This window comes from Lentinula edodes (assembly GCF_021015755.1).
Source record: "Lentinula edodes strain Le(Bin) 0899 ss11 chromosome Unknown C8R40scaffold_20, whole genome shotgun sequence".
In the NCBI taxonomy this organism is placed as follows: Eukaryota; Fungi; Basidiomycota; class Agaricomycetes; order Agaricales; family Omphalotaceae; genus Lentinula; species Lentinula edodes.
In genome coordinates this window covers 279250-300490 of record NW_025764326.1, presented here as the reverse complement: position 1 = coordinate 300490, position 21241 = coordinate 279250, and the positions used below count along the sequence as shown (strand labels likewise).

At 45.9% G+C, this 21241-nt stretch overlaps 9 protein-coding genes across 9 annotated transcripts; 2 read left to right on the top strand and 7 right to left on the bottom strand.

Annotated features, from left to right (window-relative positions):
• Nucleotides 1–277: 277 nt before the first annotated feature.
• On the bottom strand, nt 278–3881 carry C8R40DRAFT_995173 (uncharacterized protein; the record flags this gene model as incomplete). Its single annotated transcript, XM_046236764.1, has 11 exons — nt 278–535; nt 586–959; nt 1114–1540; nt 1599–1966; nt 2013–2247; nt 2303–2419; nt 2501–2693; nt 2746–3027; nt 3100–3512; nt 3570–3803; nt 3858–3881. Coding segments are annotated over 11 exons (2925 nt in total), but the record flags the coding sequence as incomplete, so codon positions are not given.
• A 1221-nt stretch (nt 3882–5102) lies between these two features.
• C8R40DRAFT_1046805 (S-adenosyl-L-methionine-dependent methyltransferase) lies at nt 5103–5980 on the bottom strand (the record flags this gene model as incomplete). The annotated part of the gene is made up of 3 exons (XM_046224389.1): nt 5103–5352; nt 5402–5816; nt 5863–5980. 3 exons carry the CDS (start codon nt 5978–5980, stop codon nt 5103–5105), a joined length of 783 nt encoding a protein of 260 aa, XP_046085719.1.
• A 106-nt stretch (nt 5981–6086) lies between these two features.
• Nucleotides 6087–8598, top strand: C8R40DRAFT_1193725 (uncharacterized protein; the record flags this gene model as incomplete). Its single annotated transcript, XM_046233067.1, has 9 exons — nt 6087–6137; nt 6195–6336; nt 6390–6488; nt 6550–6666; nt 6721–7360; nt 7517–7649; nt 7710–7856; nt 7915–8095; nt 8149–8598. 9 exons carry the CDS (start codon nt 6087–6089, stop codon nt 8169–8171), a joined length of 1533 nt encoding a protein of 510 aa, XP_046085718.1. The 3' UTR covers nt 8172–8598.
• A 3-nt stretch (nt 8599–8601) lies between these two features.
• C8R40DRAFT_293340 (prenylated rab acceptor PRA1) lies at nt 8602–9637 on the bottom strand. The gene is made up of 6 exons (XM_046234620.1): nt 9486–9637; nt 9342–9431; nt 9258–9288; nt 9162–9204; nt 9037–9107; nt 8602–8980 (listed from the first exon to the last, which is right to left on the bottom strand). Exons 1-6 carry the CDS (start codon nt 9528–9530, stop codon nt 8766–8768), a joined length of 495 nt encoding a protein of 164 aa, XP_046085717.1. The 5' UTR covers nt 9531–9637; the 3' UTR covers nt 8602–8765.
• Nucleotides 9638–9878: 241 nt separating this feature from the next.
• On the bottom strand, nt 9879–12672 carry C8R40DRAFT_1107331 (uncharacterized protein). Its single transcript, XM_046228195.1, has 11 exons — nt 12524–12672; nt 12426–12464; nt 12052–12373; nt 11896–12000; nt 11138–11841; nt 10661–11083; nt 10542–10595; nt 10371–10486; nt 10280–10313; nt 10024–10219; nt 9879–9967 (listed from the first exon to the last, which is right to left on the bottom strand). Exons 1-11 carry the CDS (start codon nt 12620–12622, stop codon nt 9939–9941), a joined length of 2121 nt encoding a protein of 706 aa, XP_046085716.1. The 5' UTR covers nt 12623–12672; the 3' UTR covers nt 9879–9938.
• C8R40DRAFT_293500 (uncharacterized protein) lies at nt 12668–13895 on the bottom strand. The gene is made up of 5 exons (XM_046234621.1): nt 13380–13895; nt 13229–13316; nt 13083–13170; nt 13020–13026; nt 12668–12956 (listed from the first exon to the last, which is right to left on the bottom strand). Exons 1-5 carry the CDS (start codon nt 13822–13824, stop codon nt 12793–12795), a joined length of 792 nt encoding a protein of 263 aa, XP_046085715.1. The 5' UTR covers nt 13825–13895; the 3' UTR covers nt 12668–12792.
• A 1-nt stretch (nt 13896) lies between these two features.
• C8R40DRAFT_293729 (Alpha/Beta hydrolase protein) lies at nt 13897–17305 on the bottom strand. Its single transcript, XM_046234622.1, has 14 exons — nt 17151–17305; nt 16993–17089; nt 16843–16929; nt 16763–16785; nt 16551–16706; nt 16432–16503; nt 16109–16382; nt 15990–16049; nt 15626–15930; nt 15049–15573; nt 14860–14997; nt 14519–14806; nt 14262–14465; nt 13897–14193 (listed from the first exon to the last, which is right to left on the bottom strand). Exons 1-14 carry the CDS (start codon nt 17199–17201, stop codon nt 14140–14142), a joined length of 2334 nt encoding a protein of 777 aa, XP_046085714.1. The 5' UTR covers nt 17202–17305; the 3' UTR covers nt 13897–14139.
• C8R40DRAFT_293986 (asparaginase) lies at nt 17306–19380 on the top strand. The gene is made up of 11 exons (XM_046234624.1): nt 17306–17473; nt 17528–17634; nt 17698–17793; nt 17868–17949; nt 17998–18255; nt 18314–18353; nt 18417–18495; nt 18554–18691; nt 18792–18875; nt 18926–18999; nt 19067–19380. The coding sequence occupies exons 1-11, from the start codon at nt 17391–17393 to the stop codon at nt 19154–19156; spliced, it is 1131 nt and encodes a 376-aa protein (XP_046085713.1). The 5' UTR covers nt 17306–17390; the 3' UTR covers nt 19157–19380.
• C8R40DRAFT_293755 (transcription factor Tfb4-domain-containing protein) lies at nt 19289–20982 on the bottom strand. Its single transcript, XM_046234623.1, has 7 exons — nt 20717–20982; nt 20435–20670; nt 20219–20385; nt 20042–20167; nt 19855–19990; nt 19767–19803; nt 19289–19719 (listed from the first exon to the last, which is right to left on the bottom strand). The coding sequence occupies exons 1-7, from the start codon at nt 20902–20904 to the stop codon at nt 19476–19478; spliced, it is 1134 nt and encodes a 377-aa protein (XP_046085712.1). The 5' UTR covers nt 20905–20982; the 3' UTR covers nt 19289–19475.
• Between the last annotated feature and the right edge of the window lie 259 nt (nt 20983–21241).

Below are 21241 nucleotides of genomic sequence, written 5' to 3'. Positions count from 1 at the left end.
GCGGTTGAGGTTGAAGGGAAGGGAAGGTGGTTGTAGTTTGTTGATGTGAGTAGTTAAATGGTTGTGGCGGGGCGGGGAATCCGCGGTATGGGTGTTGAGGGTGAGGATATTGATGAGGTATATGGGGAGCATGCAGGCTAGACTGTCCTTGCAAATGTCTGTGGGCCATGGGGTGGTTGGAGACTGTTTCGAACTCCTGTACTGGGTGCTGAATGAAGTTAGAGTGGGAGGATAAAGGCTGCAAAGTCTTCGTAGTTGATCTGTTCAAAGCATTCCACTCTCGAGCAGAGCTTTCCTCAAGAATGACATCCACAGATAATCGCGGAATTTGAATGCGGAAGCGCTGCAAGAAATCTGCGTCCCGCATTTGTGCTGTGTTCAAAACTTTGTCATCCAGGTCTCCTTTATGTACCACTTCATCCTTGAGCTTGGATGTCTGCTCGCGCTCCTGTGCAGCCGGCTGCTTTGCTTCAACAGTGCAGTAATGTCGATCACAATCATGTTGCACATTTACAGTGCATCGGAGGGACTGTTTCTCTATTAATACAACTAGCGCATTGACATACAAAGCAATGAGGTACTCACCGTTGGAAGAATTGAAAAGTACCGGCCTGAAGGTGTCAGTCGGGGCATTCCATGACTTGATGCAATGTTTCCAACCACCATGGCTTCAACAAGTACAGAGTCGACAGCATTGGTGGGGAAAGCAGTGCGTTTGCACTGCAGGGGCTCAATGACCTTGACAATTGAGATGCCGTCGGTAGCAAAAGCATATAGTAGGGGCGAAGAGCATGCTGCAAATCCTAGAGGTTTACATTTGTCGCCATTTGCCACAATAAGCTGCTGAGTGCGGTGAAAGTTTTTTGTGCTCTTTTCAAACTCGGTATATAAAGGCGTCTCAGGAACCAGGCGTCCAGTCTGAGTATTCTGCCATTGCTGATCAACAGCACCCTTATCTGCTGTTCCAGTTCCTGATACAGGATGTCAACACCCCAGACAAAAAGCCACAGAGAGAATGTATATACTTACCAGCTAGATTCCCTTTGTTGTCGTTATTTGGAATGCCCAGATATCCTTTGATTGTGTCTGACCAGTAAACCACATCCTGGGCACTCTGACCTACGGTCACCCAGTGCCCTGATGTAAATGCATTGCTACGGAAATATTGTTGCACCTGAGTTACACGATCCTTCTGAGGACAGTTGGTGTTTCCAAACTGATCGTCTGCTTCCTTGTTAAGCTGGATTTTTCCTCGGTCTAAGAACACTCCTCCGCTGAGCATATGTCGAATGCGATTTTGTCTTGCAAATGCCCATGCAATATCACGAGATGGGGCAAGCCGATTGGAATGTATGCTCTTGGCCCGAATAACAGCATTGTAAGATTCGAAAACCTCAGTTGCAAAAAGCATAGCAGGCCCAAATCGACGAATATGCTCTGGAAGGTGAACCAAGATATGGAACTTTGGCTTATTGAACCAACGAATGCTCCATTTAGCAGCATATAGCAGAAATTGCTCGATTTCTTGTTGCAACAATTCCTTGTATCCACAAAAAATGACTGAGTGTATAGAAATTCAAGTGAAATAAGGTACTCACAATATATGAGTTCAAATTGACGATTTTTGGCTGCCAGATTAGAGGAACAAGTTTAGACAATGCAACCCATGTCTGGTAGCAGTCATCTACAACAAATCCCTTCAGGACAAATGGAGCAGCTTGGCTTATCTTTCGAAAATCTGAACCTGTCAGAGAACCGTAGTGATTAACCAAAACTTCACCCTGAAGGCTAGAATCAAGACCAAGGCCTTGGACATCCAGAGAGGAGAGTCGAGTGGCTAGCTCTTTTTTCAGCTTTTCATTCTTTTTCAATTGGTTTTCAATGACATCACGCCAAAGATATTTGACAAATCCCAAAAGGACTACATGCAGAATTTCAACTGGTGTGTCTGCATGGGGGTCCAATCCTAAAAACATATCAGACTACCAGAAGACATTGAGCAAATTCAAAACCTTTAATACGCCAAACAGGGCTCATTGTATCTTGAGATATATCAGGGGCTTGTGCTTCTTGGACACCCTTTCGACGACGGTTCATGAATTTATCAATAAAAAACACTTGGTATGTATCTTTGATTCCACTTTCTGTGCGTGCTTCCTTGGCTTTTGATGCTCCGTTGGTCTCAGCTGTTATGAACTGGCTCTTGATGGTAGCCATTGTCTCAGCCTTTGTACGAGGCTTGCCAGGCTGAAAAAGGTCAGAGTCATATGATTATTCTGATGAACTAATAAAACTTAGTTACCTTCACAAATCCTTTGACCCGATGAATCATAGATTGGAGACTTTCTTTGAACTTTGCTCTTGTCTTTTTCTTCCCCTGTTTACCTCCAGCACTAGCAGCTGATCCCACTGAGCCTGTCTCTGAGCCTCCATGTTCCTCATCACTGTTGTTGATATTGGTGTCTTCATTGAAGCCTTCATTTATTATTGGATTTTGCACAGTCTGTCCATCTTTTGCATCCTTTCCTTTTACCCAACAAGTGCGGCAGAAAAACTTCCCTCGAAGACCAATGTGGCATGCAAATTCACTCTGCATGGGGTTGTCTCCAAGAAGTGCCAAAACACAGACAATGAGGAGAACACGTGAATGGGTTTTTGGGTCCCAAGCCCAAATACCATTTTCCTGACAGTCCCTACAGATTATTGAGTAACTCTGAGAGCTGGGATGACAATTAATTTACATACTGCAATTGGTCTGCAATACCATCCAACATTTCAAGAGGAGGTGCAGTATTTGATGTTGCAAGAAAGTGTACGTTATATTCCTTTGAAGATTCAGTGCGGTCAAGTCCAGCTGCAGTAAAAAGGAAGCTGTTGTGTTCATTCCAACGCTTGGATGTATTCCCAGAGGTGTCATCGCAGTAGAGCCAGATTGGAAATGCTAGGCACTGCACCCCATCAGCTTTTTGACGCCACTTATTCCCAATGGCTGGATCAGTAAAAGTCCATGGAGATAATGTTGGAGGGCTAGTAGACTTGTCAACCACATCTAAGTTTTACATGAGTAATTTGAACTGCGACACAACTTTACAGTCATACGTACTTTCAATTTTTGTGACATCTGTGAGGTGCCCGTACAAAGTTTTATCTTGAAGTTGTGGAAAAGAAAGTAGAAGCTCGTCTTCGCTGACAATAAATTCCCCTTCACCCTTTATAACCTGCCAAGACTCAGTGCCATCCTCTCGAAGAACCTCTTCAAGCTTCCAACACCGTGCATAGAAGCGCCCTTGGCGCATAAACCAGCGGTGAGGAATGCAAACCTGCTCACTGCGTAGCATAGTAGGCTCGAATATGTAGTAATCTTGTTCTCCAATACGTGCCATAGGACCAATCTCATCATCTGGGATTTCATTAAGCCACCGAGAGAACTGCCGAGCTTCAGATACATTCTTGGCTGCACAATCTTCAGGATAAAATGAGAGCTTGTCTCGGACTTGAGGGTTACAAATTTCCTAAAGCAATAATTATTTTGTTTGACCTACTGTGGAGTTGCAATACTAGTAGCTCACTTGGGATATAATATCAGCAAGGCTATTCACATAGTACAAGTGGCCAAAAGCTCCTTTATATTTGAATGTTTGGATTCCATATAGAGTCTGCAGCTTTGCATCCAAGTCTTTCATGGTTTTGACAGATGTAGCATCTTGTACTCCATTGACTCTTAAGAGCCACAAGAATAAGTCCAGTTGCCTCACAGAGAATACTGAACGAGGAAGATGCATCAAGATATCAAGGGTGCAAGCCTATATCCAGTAATTGTCAATTGAAGATGTAGAAATAAACCTCAATGAACAAACTGTTCTGTCAGGCCAAGGAAACCACTCCAGTGATTTTTGGCTTAAGTCTGTTTTTGAACGTTTGTTGAGAAGCCCGTCAAAAGGATTGAATGCATCTTGCCCTTGAACAAAAATTATCTTAGCATGTGTAAGGGGCTGACAAAGGTTCAATACCTCGCATGTTGGAATTATATTCATGTGAGCCACTGAAGTCAATTTGCTCACTGACATCAGATCGGTCTCCATCAGACTCATTGTCTGATTGAATGTTGTCTGGTCCATGCTGAAACATGTTCAGCATGTAATATGACAGAGCTTCAATACTCTCCTCTTCACGGGAACCAGAAAATTCAGTTTCCATCAAATTGAGATCGCCCCAATCGATGTTGGTTAAAGGTGCAAAATCAGAAGAAGTCTGGTGGGTTGTGTCAAGGAAATCTGAAAGCGGTGGAAGGGATTCTCTAGGTAGTTCTGGATTGGTGAAGGTTTGCCATAGACGTGTAGCAGCAAGATCGTAAACATCCGATATGGGAACAGCTGCGGTGCTGGTTTCCGAAGTAGAGCTAGTAGTATTCCGTTGAGCTTGGAGATTACTAGCGTGTTTTGCTGTCTTTTCGTGCTCCTTTGCATGATATGGGGATTGTCCTGATGCATCAGGACAGATCCGACAGTAGACTCGCCATTGATCCCGCTCAAATATGACCCGCCAGACTGCGGTCTCGATGAGGACATCTAGCTGCTGCAGTACTATAAGGATAAACACTTGCCCTTCTCATCCTCAAAGCCTTCAGGTCGGATATGTCCTCGTAATGACATCGATTTCACAGGGTCGCTGTTCGTCCCAAGGGCTAACAGATATTTTATGAAGCAGGGTTTGTGGAAAAGATACAGCCTAGTACTATCTACATCATTTCGTACCTGGGTTATAATTTGTGAGCCCGGGTATGAAATCAAAATTCATCCCCGGGTTATCTGACATCAATCAGCCCACGCTTATCCGAAGGTCTGGTTGTGTATCGATCTTGTGCAACGTGCTTCGCAACTAAACCGTGTCTATCGCAAACTTATTCCCTACATGACGAAGGCAGAACGAAAGCCTTGCAAATGTCGGGCCCTCAGAAAGTGCTAGCGCTGTCGCCGCAAACAGACTGAGATATACAATCATGGATGCGGTCAGGGATCGGACCGCACTCGATATTGATTCTGACGGGAGGCAGGAGACATATGTATGTACATAAAAGGATTATTGGTCGGATGATGTACAGATCACTGGCGCTGGGCAATAATAGTACGTTTTTTGCCCCATGAATCCATCCAAATGCTGGTTTTGAATCCTGTCGGGCTTAATATATCACAGACCGCTGCTGCTTGACTGTGACCGACTTCAAGCGCTACCACGGCCTTAGGCGATAGAAATCCGTCGCGAGCGATGAGACCGGCGATGACACGATAGAATTCTAGACCATCACAACCACCTATAAGGGCCGTTGGATCTTCGAACTTTGCAACATCGTCACTAGAAAGGTTGCAATGTAGAGGTATAAAGGGAGAAACACTGTTCCTACCTTAGCTGAAGATATTCGTCAGACGTGATGTAAGGAGGATTGGATGTAAGAATATCGTAGGGCGAATTGATCGTTTCGGCCTTCGGAAAACCTGGGTGTACAAAGTCGCACAAAGAAGCCTTGAATCTGGAATGTGGGATGCCGCAGAGTTTGGCATTTTCATTGGCTAGTTGAACGGCATGAGGGGATATGTCAATTCCATTCGCCACAATATTTGGACAAAGGTGGCATAGCAAAAGCGGAATGCAACCAGAACCGGTGCCAAGGTCTAGCAAAGAAATACGACGGCTTGCGGACCAGTCAGAGGAGCAAAGATATTCCGCGAGTCGAATGACCCATTCTTCGGTTTCTGGACGTGGTATGAGCACGGGAGGGCGTACCCGAATGTTGTCTAACGCGCCAAAAGGCTGGGTGCCTTATTCAAAACTCAGAACAGACTTAACGACGAGCGAAAAAAATACCTATGATATACTGAAGAGGCTCACGATTGAGACGACGTTGGATCAAGTGCTCGAGAGGACGGTTAGAGTCCAAAGCAGCCCGTTTCAACCATCGAAGTTCGTTCAAAGGCAAGCGCATGAATCCCGGGCCGTTGATGCAACCTCCGGTAATCCGGATCTATAAAATACTTTTAATTTTGTATACAATTCTCATTAATTCCCTCTCTGACTTCACCGCCTTTCCAATGACGGAAAGCACTCTTGTGCCCATTGCGCCTGCTCCTCCTGTCGCACTTGTTGGTGCCTCTACTTCTACTGCCAACTATCAAAATCAAAAGCAGGCCGGCACAAAGCGAAAACGGAACGATGCACAAGAGCCATCAGGTCCAGATTCAGGTTCGACTCAGTCGAAAAAGGCCAGAGATGGTCCAAAGAAAAAGAAAGCCAATCGCGCTTGCTTTCACTGTCAAAAGGCACATCTCACCTGCGATGACTGTCTGCTCTTATTTGCTTGTATACTCTCGTTCAACCGCTCACTGAATCATTAGCTCGACCTTGTCAGCGCTGTATAAAACGAGGAATCGCAAACAGCTGCACGGAGGGCCATCGAAAGAAAGCAAAATATCTTCTGGACGATGAAGAGTTAGGTGAGCTGTCAGGACTTTTTTTTTTCCTTTTAGTCGATTCAATGCGTATACGATACCATAGAACAACTAAAACGGACTAATAAAAACCCGCAAAATACGACTACGAATGTGGCTGAAACCCCTCGTCCATCAACACCAGCACCACAGCAGGAGCAGCCACAACCTCACTTGTCCACATGTCAGCATTTACTTAAACATCCCTTTACATTATTCTCAACTTCTCCGTCTATAGCCGATCCTATATTGCAGGAGTCCCCAACTTTCGAAGTGCCTTTTGATTCCAATTTTCCATTCGGTTCAGAAGCTGCAAACCTGGAATATTCCATCCTGTCTGCGATCTTGGGTAACCCAAGTCCTCCGCAAGGTGATTCCACTCCTCCACCAACGTATTCCGGCTGGCCTTCCTCGGATCCACTCATCGCCTCTCAATCACCGACGTTCTCATCCACCTTTCCCACTTCATTATCTTCTAACCTCGCCGCATCTCCTACTACCGCATATCTCACATACCAGTATCAGGAACCACCTCGGACGAGCGAATTATCGGAAGTCCAGTACCCGCCCTTCCAGCAGTCGGTCAATACACCCAATACGACGACTCAACCTCTGCAGTCTCGATATTCGCTGGAATCAAGAGCAAAGTCTCCGCCGTATTCTGTCTTCATCGACGAAACCTCGCACGGTCTTCTCTCTCCTCCGCATTCAAATGCATCTCCCAGCCTCACCCCTTCCGTTGTTCGATCCACGGATTCTGTTGCAAGTGCCAGCATTTGTACGCCAGGCTCAAAACTTCAAAGTATCCACGACCGTGTCACCAAACCTTATGACTACACAGAAGGTTATCATTTTTTAATGAAACACCTACCTATCCGGTGCGTACTTTCATTAAAAACCAATCAGACTAGAGTCTTCTAGTAAGGAGATTCCGGTTCTACTTATTCAATCCAACCTTCCTCCTCATCCCCTCCATCATCGTACCCGCGGATATCTTATACCTTTCTCTGTTTCGGGTTATTGTTCATCTCAAGATTTGAGAAAAACGACATTTTGCGTATCGTGCGAGCGTTAGCTATCTTCCGACCTTCGCTTATTGCACTACAAATGCCCTTGTCTCTCGATGACGAAGTTTTCGTGGAAAAATGTTTCCAAAGGTCGCTGCTAGTACGTGGCGTGTTACCCTTTACGATCCACACGTCTGAATTGTCGGTTATTGATGCCCAGGAACTCGAGAAACTCATCTCTTTCAGCGGAACGCCAACAGTAATATGGCGTCGTACGGGAGAGATTTGTCTTGTCGCGCCTGAGTTCTGCATGCTTACAGAATGGTCTATGGAGGAGTTACTAGGAAAGAAAAAGTACATTTATGAGGTGAAGTGATTCTCCGTTTGCTCCCGGTGAACGAAGTTAATCCTACCCATACCGATAGTTATTTGAAAACCAATCCGTGGTCGAGTATTGGGAAAATTTTGCTGAACACGCCTTCGAAAACACAACACAATCGGTATATTCACACTGTGTCCTTCTCAAGCCGAACGGAGCGCCGATTCCTTCGACGTTTTGTTTCTCGATCCGGAGAGATCTATTTGATCTCCCGAGTGTAGTCATAGGTGAGCAACCTTGGGTCAATCACAAGCCTTCATATAACAACATCTTTGCGCAGGTCAATGGCTTCCATTACTATAGCGGTTGTAAACATTTATCTTCTTCCTGTGTCCTACTTCTAACTCTGTACAATCTATATGCGGGCGCCATTATACATCTCCCGCTTCGCCTTCTACTTCTTATGTCCATCTTATCTTCTGTCTATAATCTTTTCTTCTTCTCCCTCAAAAACATTGCACGTTACATTAGCATCTTTCTCATATCCTTATTCTCTCTCCTCTTACATTGGATTGTTATGCACTCGGCTCCGTCCAATGTTTGACTCTATTTTCGCATGGCCTTTATGATAACTTATTCCCGCTCAATCTCTATGTACACCTTCATAGCACCTTCACAGTACTTTGTCTTAGCTTGATGAAGCTCTGACCAAGGAATGGCTTCCATATCTCAATTGGATTCAGCAGGCATAGATTCTTACATTGGCAATTGTCTCGAGTATTTTCTAGGTACATAACATATCAACTTATACTACCTTCACCATGCTCTTAGAAAACGAGGGTTCACTGTCTTCCTGTGTTCAGAGGTATTGCAGATGTATGTGTACTCTATTTCACAGGCGGATTTGCTATGGAATATCATATGTACTAGGATTGTACAAGTCCCATCAGGATGATGTTAAACAGTATCCTGAACAGCAGCATACTCGCTTTCAACACCGGGTTCAATGAAGCTCGCATGTCCAAGAATGAGCACTCCGGAAGCCCCGACGAGCCAAAAGAAGGTCATCACAGGCGACGCGATGAAAAGGAGGGGAAGACCGATGACAAAGAGGGCAGTGTAAAGATGTTTTTGGGTTATAGTGTGTTCCCCCATTTGCATGGGTTCCGGACCTGCAGGGGACAAACTAAGCTGCTGTCAGAAGAGCGTCATGGCCAACTGGACGCACCAAATTTGTTGATTGCGATAAAACCTCCGACCAAGAAACCGAGAGCGATTAAAAGAAGGGGGTTACTGATACTGTAGGATATGTATTAGGGAAGTTGGACGAAATTGAGGAATGTGTAGACAAACAGGGCATATACAGCCAGCAGAGCGATGATGAGAACATAGTTCCCTTAAATGAAAAGACTTGAGTGCACTGCGAGCATACTGAGGGATTGAACCAACCTGAGAAGTATCGCGTGTTATACGTTATTCTCTAGATTGGTGCATTGAGTCTCAGCGGTCAACAGAAATGACAAGAGAGCTCGCCTGAGTAGCTTGGTTAAAGTCTGAAGGTCGTGAAATGCGCTGATAATCGAAAAATTCAGTAGGCGGTCTGAGAGCTGCTAGGCGTGTTTCCTGCGAGTGCATAGGAATTAGGAATGCTTGAAAAATAGTAAGAGTGCTGCTGACTCTGAAGGACTTGATAGTGTCTGTGACTCTCATTACAGCTTCCATTGTGTAAGGTATGAGCTGGTGCAAGAGGATGAGTAAAGTAGTCGAAAGATGGTGGAAGGTGTGCAACGTGAAGGAGGCACAGCCACTTGGCTGCACGACTTCCTCTCACTGGTCACAGTCATACTCATGAGCTGTGAACTGCGGACTGTGCTTCTGTACGCACGCGGCCTTCGTTTCGCTCAAGCTGCTCATCGCTTTCGCCTAATTGTCGTCCCTACGGACGACAACGATGTCTAAGATATACGCGATGAACGTGTTGAACAACTGCAAAGAACTGTACAACCCAGTAAACACGCCACACTCTTGAGTCTTGGCAAATGTTTTTCTTCGCAATATCTGAGTACTTGATTTCCAAACGCAAGTCCATTGTCATTATAAATGGTCTACATTACGTATAGCTACAAAAGTTCATCGAAACTGATAATTAAACCGGAAAGCTGGTATTGTTATGTCGGGTTATGGACAGTCAAATAATGGAATAGACTGCACACACCTTCGACATCCCTCTTGTCACATAATGTAGCCAAATCAACGCGTTGTAGATGCAGACACGCAGTTTTCAGGCTGTCCCAGAGGGCGTTCGAAGTGATTCCTCCCCGTGCATCGTTGAAACCTTCAACATCATGAACACCTTCCGCATCCTGGAGGGATAGTGCATCAAGAATGTGCAGGGCACCCTCGTTATATCGCTGAAGCCACCTCAAAATTAGAATTCGTAAGGTCAGAAAGAGCACGAGAGAAATATATACCTTGAGTTGGATGCACGATATACCTAGATTATATCTGAGATTCTGTGCGTCAACTTTTTGTTTCACAACACTGTTGACGAAATCCACTAACCGTGCTCGAACATATGCCGGATTCAGGTCAAGTGCTCGATAATAATATTCTAGAGCTTCCTCAGCACGGCCACTGTTTGCCATTGTAGCGCCTACTCTGTTGTATAACTGCCAGTCCTACCGGCATTTTCAACTTTGTAAAAATACAAAAGGACAACACCACCATACTCACGTCAGGACGAATAGAAAGTGCCGCTCTAAAACAGTCTTGAGCCTTTCCATATTCCTGCAAGATGATGGATAATCAATTTCTCCAGCCCACGAATCTGAACGTACAACGGAATAGCGTACCTCATTCGAATTGAAAAGCACAGCTAACGCTATTTGGATATCAGCGTCAATCTGTCCAAATGCACTTTGTTGAGCCATTGTGATCAAACACTGAACCAATTGCTTGAATTTTTCTTGAATCGTGGCTTCTTCGGAACTAGGATGCTGAGATAGATGTTGTTGGAGAATGTCGCGATGATCATCGTTTCGCAAAACCCACTCGCGGATGGCCTCGTAGGCTTCGAGCCGACGACCGTCATTTGTGTAGGATACAGCCAATGCTAGCCAACCGGGTAAATACGAGGGATCAAGCTCAGTTGCTCGTTTAAGGGCCTGTAACGCTTGCGTTTCTCGCTCATGCTCTTGCTGTTTGACCCCGAGTTCAAACCATGCCGATGCATTAGACACGTCCTGCTGAACAGCGGCTTCTAATGCGAGTACGGTCTGTATTTGGTTTAGCATGAAAAGGAAGTCTCCGTGAAACGAGTGACTACATACTTCCAGACGGTCATCCGAATGCATGGAATGGTGCCGCATCCGTAAACTGTCCCCTCGGAGATAGGGATTATTTTTCTGAAATTGATACGAGACGACCGGAGTAATGCCTTTGGTCGAGGCCTCGAACTTCTCCCAATCTGTTTGTAGTTTATCCCAGTTTAGATCCACTTCCACTGTCTGCCTCTGCGACTTCCGTGGATCCATTCCGTTCCAGTAGCGAGTATAATCCTCATTTTCTTGTCTGAAATAAGCATCGTTCGCATCTTCCTGGATGTCAATTTGTTCGTTATACGGAGATACTCCTGCCATTGTCGCGTTGTTACCAATTGTCTGTCCAAGCGTACTAACCAAGCCAGCATATGGGATGAACGGTGAATCAGACGCTTTTCCTTTTCCCTTTCCTTTCACATCTACCCTACTGTCTTGGCCGACTGTATGAGTCCCGTCATTTTCCACCATCTCGTTCCCTCTGACAACAACTTTTTGGTCGCGAAGTTGAGTCATCAGATTCATAAAGATACTATTTTGGAATTTGGGATTCTTCTCGGTTTTCACGGTCTCTAGAAGGAGACCTGCGGTACGAGAGAGCTCATCTTGCTCCCGAAAGGACTGAGGAGCTTCTTCCTGAGCGTTGGCGTTCGAAAGTCCTTCGGTCGGAACAGAGTCGCTTTGTTGGGCGTCGAACTCTTTGTACCATGAAAGTTCTAAATCAGGGACGTGAGAAATGTTTTTCTTTAAGATAGAACATACCAACGTACGAGTATCTGGCAGAACAGACCTTGGTACAGTCGTGGCCTGAAAGGAGTTTGCGGAAGGAATAAATTGCATCGTCGCATTCCACATTGATCCAAATGGCATAACCTCTGCATAACATCGAGCTCAAGGAGTGTTCGAAGAACAAACGCAAGACCTACGCGCAGGCCGTATCATGTTCACAGCTTGTGTGGTAGACGAAGCAGCTGAGGAATGCATAGAGCTCACTGTGGATTGAGTAGCAGCAGCAGCGAGAGGTTGAGGAGAGGATGCCTGCATGGGTTGCTGGGTCAAGAAATCTACAGCCCAGTCTGCGACAACATTCTGCTTGAAGGATTGGGCGTCCGCGGCTGGCAGGGAGCCTCGAAGCGCTGCCATGTCGTACGGACTGTTACCATAGAATTGAGGCGGAGGCGATTTAGCAAAGAAACGAGCAGTATCCTGATCGAACGACGGTGGGCTAGTAATTTGCGAGCGAAACGTCTGAAGTAATTGTTCAGCATAACTCCGATCTAGGTACATGGCAACGACAGACCTCTTGAGAAGGTCCTGCACGGCCTGCCCCAAAATGATCCTACATAGAGATCAGTACGTCTACGAAGGTTGTCTGATTTATAAAATGTATACAAGTACCTGCTGCAGCCCTCGATCATTATCTAAGTGTTTCGAAAGGCCTTGGAGAGGATTGGAAGGGCCGCATTCAGTGCCCCCGACTAACATGGGCAACGACATGGTCAACGTTTGAGCAGGACCACGGACCACGGTGACAATTCCGCTTCAACTTCATGCTTCATGTGATTATTATATGTACATGTGACAAGATACTCCTACTAATTACTATATACACTTTTATTTCGACCCGAAGAACTGGAGACCCGGAAAAAGATAAAACATCAAGCTGGCTAGGGCGGGACTTGGAGCTTCGGTGGAACCTGGGGAGGGCTCTGAGCCGTTTGAAGAGGAATGTGCAGGATAGCCGGAGGTAGTTGTGAAGGACCACTCTGATCAGCACTGGCAGCTTTCATAGTGTGTTTAGCGCGACATTCTGCCCCGCCATCAGAGCGTACTGGGGAGAAAAAAAGAATGAGTGACTGTATTTGAGCTATACTGAATATTGAAGTAATCTCACGATGTCTCTGGAAAGGGAGAATAGATCGACAAAGATAGCTTTAGTGGTATAAAAATCACGAACGTTAAGTGCATCCAGCCTACTGAAAGTCTTCTTGCATCCTTGGCAAACATTCGACTGGGGTTTGCTGGTATGAAGTGCTTGATGGCGCCTAACAAATGTACTGTCAGACAGATTTTAGGATGGAATAGCAGCCATCGACAACGAACTTGCAATCATGCTGGCGAGCAAAACCTTTATTACATCCTGGCCATTCACAAACAAAGGGGCGCTCTTCCGTATGGGACCGAAGATGACCTGCATAAGTATACTGATCAGATGAATATCGGGGAGCAGATTGCCAAAGAAACTAGAACTAGCCTCTTAAATTAAATCGACGTGTAAACGTGCTGCCGCATCCCGGAACTGGGCAAGCGAAATTGGCCTCATTCCTTCGTCTGCTCGCACTGGCCAACTGAGTGGCAGACGTGGTGACTTGCTGCTTCTCAACTTGCAGAATAGGAGGCAAACGAGGGACGCCAGCAGAGGATGGATAATGATTTGCGCCTGCACCGGTATTAAAATTTCCTACGACGGACCCAGAGGCGTCAACAATGGCGTTGGCAGGATCTTGGCCTAGGGTATCCTGCCGTTGAACCTGAATTACTGGAGGCGGAGGATGTGGTACCAAGATGCCGAGAGTAGGAACAAATGCAAAAGAACGAGGTCCATCTGGCTCAGTGGCTGGACCTGCAGTCGGAATGGGCGGTTGAGTAAAATTAGTAGAAGATTGGTCGAGAGTCATGAGTTGATGAAAGGTCGACATGAAGTTGAGACTAAAAGTGTGCAATTATGCCGAAGGCACTCGGGTGATGTCACAAAAGATGGCACTGCAAAGCTGTGCAAGATCTGAAAGTGACAACTTTGTGAAGAGCTGTGCCTATGTTACTACTTTGGTACACCTTACAACCAATTCATTTATTTAAAGATGTGTGAGTCCAGTAGTCGTCGGCGACGCATCAGTTCGCTTTCGCTGATGATTTGTCCTCCCTGTCGTGAGCTACTCGTTCTCATCCCCTCAATATTTCCAACCTCATACTCGTCATCTGCATCAGGTCCAATCGTCTTCTCTTCTTCGGCTTCAGTTTTCACATCTACTTTTGCGGGTTTGGTCGGATCGACCTTTGTAGAGTCGGTTCGTTCACTTCCAATGTCAATCATTCCCCTGTCATTTGATGATGTTCTTTTGTCTTTTTTCGCTACAAAAATGATCCCAGAGTCGTCATTCTCGGTCTCAGAGGTGAAAGGGCTTGGTTGTCGTTTGTTGTTGTTTGACTTCAATTCCCGTCGAGGAGATGCCGGTTTCGTGAACCCGAGTTCTGCTGTCGGGCCTTCGTCTTCACCGTTTTCCTTCCCACTGTATCGCAGGAATACGTCATCTATCCATTCTCCCAAATCTTCGATAACCTGTCAATTTGGAAACTTCGTATCAATTTATTGCAAATGAATGAATTTCATACCACTTTGGCTTCGGGGATGAGAGCGGCCATTTGTAGATATCCATGAGACCACTCTGCGAACAGCACGAGCTGTACCCAGTCGTCTTCACTCTCCCTAGCGAGCTTGTCGCGTTCCCTCTTCATCGCAGCTATATTCTCTGCATGGCTTGCATCTACTGAGCTCATCCTGAGGGTTTCCCCGAATCGTGCGCTTTTTCCCGAGATCGCAAGATCCAACTCAATCTTCCTGGCACGTTTGGCCTCTCTCACACGTCCAGCAAATATGACGGTATCGTCCACAAATGGATCCTTTCAGAGACCATTAAATTTATGATGATCAGTCGTACCAAAAGATTGCATACCTTTTCGCCGCATTGCATTAGTAAGGGTGGGAATTGAGCAAGGAGATGGTTCGGTGCAAGTATTGGAGAGAGATGATAATCAGTCATAAAGTCAGGATTTCGGTGAGGTCCAATATACAAGATGGCCATAGCACGCATCTGCAAAGGACTTGAGATATCAAGATTCCCAATGAGACCAAGTTAACCAACCATACTGGGAGAAATAATTCGATCTTGAAAGTACCCTGTCCGACTGGTCATCGTCAGTCTGACACCTATAGGTTCCCTCTTTCTTTGATCTGCGTGTGAAAAAGGCATCGCTCGTGCAGCTTCCGAATCGGCTTCCAGCAGCGCTGCAGAAAGTTCCTCTTGTTTCTCTGTCGCAGCTTTGATCCAAGCCGCCGAGGGCGTAGGATGAGCATAGACATGCTTCACTCGTGCCTGTAGAGGGCGGTCTTCCTCTTTGCGTTGGGTATAATCTTTATCCTCGTCATTACTTGAGTCTTCGTTCTCTACAGATTCACGCAGGAAAATACGTCCGCCCGGTGGCGTTTTGAGACCAGAAGTCATACGGCGTAAACTTGGTTTTCGTGAGCTGGTTAATGACGTATCCTCTTTCTCGCTGCCACTGGTAGTGAGGCCACGGAGCGTGTCCTTCCAGCTATTATTTCGCTTGATTCTTTTGTGTCTTTTGATTTCTCCAGAGCCTCTGTCGCCGACCATACTGAGCGGAGACTGAAAGATCATTTCAGTATGGAATTAACGTAGAGAGTCTGATCGACCTAACAATGTGTTTTAGGTGGTCCTTCTGCTTAGCGAGCTCTCTCAAGCCTGGTAAATTACCGGACGATTCTTCAGCGCGCAGTACGCGGAGATTATCTTCATTCATCCAAGAAGTAAAATTAAAATCCAGCGCAGCGTAGTTCAAAACGAGCGCCAACGGAAGAGGCATCGACGTTTTACGAGCGATATGTGCCATATTGTTATGTTCCAAAATTTTGAGCACAACGTTCACTGCAAGGGTTGCTCCTGCAGAATCGCTAGTAATGACGACATTGAACTTCTTTCCAGACATTCCGATAGCCGATCCTCCTGTTCAGTTTTTCTAAAATTAAGCTCGGGGAACAGTTCAAATCATGGAATTTTCTCACCAGACTCAACAAGCACTTGGTAGGTATCAAAGGCTTCGTCGATTGCGAAGGGATACGGATCTACATTTCGTTGCTTAGAAGGTTCGCTCGAAGCATAAAGAAAAAATAGCACTACTTACATTCGGGAGCTTTACCGTAGTCTACAGCCAATACGGCTTTCCCTGTGCCGCGAGCCCACATTCTAAGTCGATCTTCGTGATGCTCAGGCGACATTGCCACAAATCCGCCGCCGGGAAAATCCAGTATCAAATCAGTACATTGTTTGAGGTTTCCCGGTGTATCCGCATAGTAAATATAGCATGTTATTGGACGTCGATACATAGAAGATGTTGGTCTGGGAAGAAGAATCTTTTTGCGCATGGCAATAGAAGGCCCAGAAGTGAAGAAACGAAGCTACAATGATGTGAATGATGTGCATTTGGCTGTGAAGTAGTCAACTCACGACGGGGTTGGACGTTTTTTCCCAAGTATAACGAAGCATTTCAACGGTAGGGACAGCACGGAAACGACGAAGCTACAATGATGTTAAGCGGATCTCCTGGAAAAATTAGTGCGACTAACCTTTTCGTCCGCCTCATTAGGGTATGCTATGTAATATGCTGAGAATACAAGAGCGCATATGTCACGCAACCACTTTGGTCGAATTGACATTGCTGTAGCGAACCCGGCATCTAAACCAGTGGTGATCCAGGTGGCTCTGTAGTAGTTGGGCGAATACTGATTGCAAAAGTAAGCTTGTTGTTCACAAGTCTGAGGCAATGATTCGTATCTACCAGCGATCGTAATGGTTCAGGAGCTGGATTGAGTATATTCATTGAGATTGTAGCGTTCGAAGAACAATATTACAGCTCACACTCAAGGCCCAAAATTTTGTCAAAATTGCGCATTGCATACACTGCAGTAAGCGTGCTGACTATGAGTTGCCATGGCGTGAATTTCTCTATAGGGATATAGTGACACGATGAACGAACATAGTTTGATGTATGGCAGATGGAACTCGTACGCAGGAATCGATTTGCAGACTTAAGCCAGAACAGCCTTGGAGGTCCAGATCCCCCGCGTATAATTCGCCACAACCAGAAGAATATCACCAAAAATACCTGCAGGAAATTAGAAGCAACTCAGAAGGAAGAACCGCAAACTTCACGTAGTTCAACGTACTTGAGCGCGTTTCCAAGACGGACTCGGACGGCCCACAAGATGATCAATCATGGGATACTAGCCAGACGATGATATAGTATGAGTGAGTGGTAGGATGGAGCAAACAATAATGGCTTCATGACTTGTTTGAAGAGGCTTATAGTGGTCTTTAGCATGTGATAAAGTGATCTCTGGATCGGCATTCTCGGCACTGACTTTGTTTCTCCTCCCGCACTTGTTCGTTGGTCGATCCAAGGATATATGCATACTTTCATAGCAGTGCACGGAGGTGCTGGTTCTCATAGTTCTTCCACTGAACGGGAGCTCAAGCAAGCCCTGCGCCTGTAAGACCGCATTCATTGCATCGATTGCCAAAGTGCCGACCATTGCAAGTTCAGTGCCTGCAAGAAAGCATTAGATTCTTCCTCTTTGACTTCGAGGTCACCTCTGGATGTCGCTGAAGTGGCAATTACAGTCCTTGAAGATGATCCGGTCCTCAATGCAGGTGATAGTAACACACATCGACTCAGAGTTGAATCTCAAAAGTTAAAATATCGTTCCGCTTCAGGATACGGTTCGAATCTAAGTTTGGAAGGGATAGTAGAGTGTGATGCCGCTATAATGGATGGCAACTACCATTTTGGTAGCGTTGGCGCGATTTCTGGTAATGCAGGCTCAAAATCTCCTTCTGAGGAGGTCGTGGAGATCTACGACGACTTGAGTTTACTGTAAATATAGGCGTCAAGAATCCTATTCAAGTAGCTCGTGCATTACTCCAACATTCACAGATATCCGATCCTCTAGGCCGTGTTCCACCCTTGTAAGGACATTCGTTTTGTTCAAGGTGCAAATTTCGAATGTAATGCAGGACCTTGGTTGGCTCGGGAGCCCATGCATTTGCATCCAAGAACCCTCACACGAGTTCAGGGATTGTTGACAAAGGTTCCATGGTCAGCGCAGGAGCCAGAGATCGGTGGCGCTATTGGAAAAAAAAATTAACCTCCGCGAAAATGGGAGATTTAGACCCAAGCCAGCCCCTCGAAATTGGACAGAATCTGCATGACTTGCAGGATACCGTTGGCGCTGTTACATCGCGCTTCGGCGAAATGGCATCCGGAGTCTCGAGGTATGTTTCGTTCTGAGATCAACAGCCCCGTTCGTATTGAAAGCGATTGTAATCACAGCGGAGGGTTATTACTAAAGATGGAGGGAAGATGTGGTGAGGTACTTCTTACACTTCTCTGAAGTGCTTCGAGCGAAATCTCGCAAATTATAATGTAATTTTAGGCTGCAGTTTTTGGTGCCGGTTGCTGGGCTCAGAATTTTCGTCCTGGAGCACGAATTGGGATGGCATGTAGCATATCTGGTTAGGCTCCTGCTTGACATTCTTCCTCTTCTCAAGATGTCCCACACTATATGCACAGGCACGGGTGAATACATAACTCGAAGTGGCCTTGCGCGAGCTTTAGGGAAAGCATTTGAAGTGCCCGAACCAATCAACTCAGATGAAGATGTCGATCCGCATGCAATCATTCAGAAGGTTCTAATTCACGAGTTCTGGAGTGAGTTAAAGCCTGCATTTTTCAGGCGAAGGCAATTAATATTCTGTTTTTTTGGGGTGCTGACAATGTTTTCCGGGGCACTGATCCTGAAACTATTTAGAGCCTTCGCAAGATCTTGGGGAATCCAGTCCAAGTGCCGGTATCCTACTGATGACCTACGAAGACGGAGATGACGAACCGATAGGTCAGCCACAATGTCGAGGAATGATCAGCCGGTAATTTTTGTATATCTAGTGCGCGTCTGGTGTGCATTCACGACCCCTACTATGGCCATTGCATATGCGTCAACCAAAAATCCAAGCCCTAAGGTACGCAAAGGATTCCTCTCCAAGATACAGCTGCAGAACATTCATATCATATCATTCACTGCACAAGGCTCTAATTCTTCGACGACCAAAGGAAATGACTAGAACACGGCCTGATGACAACTTGGCACCTGTGTACATGACAGCATTCTCATTGTAATTCCATCGATATACATTCTATATACTGTACAAAAACTGCGTACAAACCAGTTCGTTCGATGGGCATCAAAATGAGATCCGCCAATTGACAATGGTCTCGAGCGGATCCATTGTAATATCATACGAATCGTGAAAGATAGCGTCAACATACAGAGTTCGCCAACCCCTTATGACACAACATTCCCGAGACCCGAGACCTTGGACATAGATAAAGCCCTCCGGCACACCTCAGCGTTATGAGGAGCAAAGGTTCCGCAAACACGAGGAATTCCGAGCGTAAGTCTTTAAATTTGGGAATTGTGTGCTGCAATAGGTGTTCCTCATCCGGATAATCCTAACCCGTTTTTGGCACCGTTGATGTGGAATGTACTGTTGTTATTGATACTTCCGGAGGGTGGCAAGCCGCCTGGTCCCAACGGCTGTGACGGTGTCACCGAAGCATGTCCATTTATTTTCTGCGGTGTTGGGGGTGTCGAGGAGTTGCGCGATTGTGAAGCAGAAGTGAGCGGCAGAGAGGGTCGTGCCGCATTGAGACGCTGGAGCGTTTTAATAGGGAACTTTGTTCTGGGAAAGGATGTAAGATGCAATGAACAGGAGAACAAAGCACAAACCGGCATGTCGAACAAACGGGGACGGGCTGGCAGAAAACTGCAAAAGAAGCGTCGATGATGCGAGTGCAGACATTAAAAAATAACCAACTGGATAGGCAGACTGAACAGACGAAACCAACGTCTACGATATTCTTGTGACAGAAACAAGCTGCACGAAAATCTATTTTGTCCTGCGTGGGCACAGATATCGTTTGCCTTATAGAGGGCGGCGGAAGAAAAGCCATCTAGAGTCTCATCAATGTCATATGGATGAAAATAGTTTAACGACGACTTGCAGTGAGATATTGCAGCAGGGCGTCGCGACGTTCAAGGTAGATGTAGGAACCCCCGGTAAGATGCGCGGCCTGTTGGAGGAAGACCGTTTCTGGGCCGTAGATTTGACAAGCGTCAATTGTCACTTTCTGATCTTAAGTGAGTACTGAGCGCAATGAACAACATACAGAACAACAGACGAGTTTTTGGGCAGAGAAGATGGAGTTCATAACGGGAATATAAGAGGTAGTCTGATCCGGAGAAACCGATAAAACGAGGATCCTTGGATCAGACAGAGTTAGGGGTTCTAATCCTTCGGTGGCATTAGCGGTGGACGTATTAAACTCCAGCGTCAATCGATTGATAACTAAAATAGGTTAAGGTCTTCTCATGATACTAGTTTAAGCCTAACTTACAGCATAGTGCTTTAGTGAGTGCGCCAACCAAAGCAGATGGTGCTGAGAGAATGTGAGAGTAATTTAGACACGATAAGGAAGGCAAACCTTCTTCATCTAAACCTTGATCCAAGGCATTCAACTGCTGCACAATATTGTGCATAATGGTCGAGTCGACCATCTTGAACGGGGGAAACGAGTTAGCGTCATTAGAGGGTGTCTCTGAAGGAGGGTTCGCAGACGAGTATAACAAGACGCTACAAAGGCATTCATAAGTATCTATGGGCGATGCTTTCAGCGCACCTTTTGCCAGGAAATGCGCCAAAGACCGCAAGAGAATTTTCATGCCTTGAAGCGACATGGGAATTGAGAAAAGCGAGAAGTTGAGAAACAAATGAACCAAGATCAAGGGGATATGGCTCATGCAATGAAGAAAGGTGCCATTGAGAAGGGCATAAATCTACTACTACGGACAAGTGGGAGCCGTCCATCAGAGCAGAAACGGTCGTTGCGGTCAATATTCGGTATCTTCTGTTATCTTCGGTCACAATGTCACAGACTTTCAAATTGATTCTGATGGCTGTCCACCAATGACCAAACAATGGCCATGCATTCGAATTCCGTCAAATCGTGCGACGGCAACGAAGAAGACAGTATACAACTCAAGAAAAGCAGTAAAGAGCGTTTTGAATATTGTACCAAGTCTTATACAGTTGATCAGAGAGGATCCTGTGTTCTTAATAAATTTGTGTATCACGGAGAAAACACCCGGCGTCAGTGTTCGTCGCCAGCAATCACGGTGTTCCTGCAGCCCGCCGGTGGCCTGGG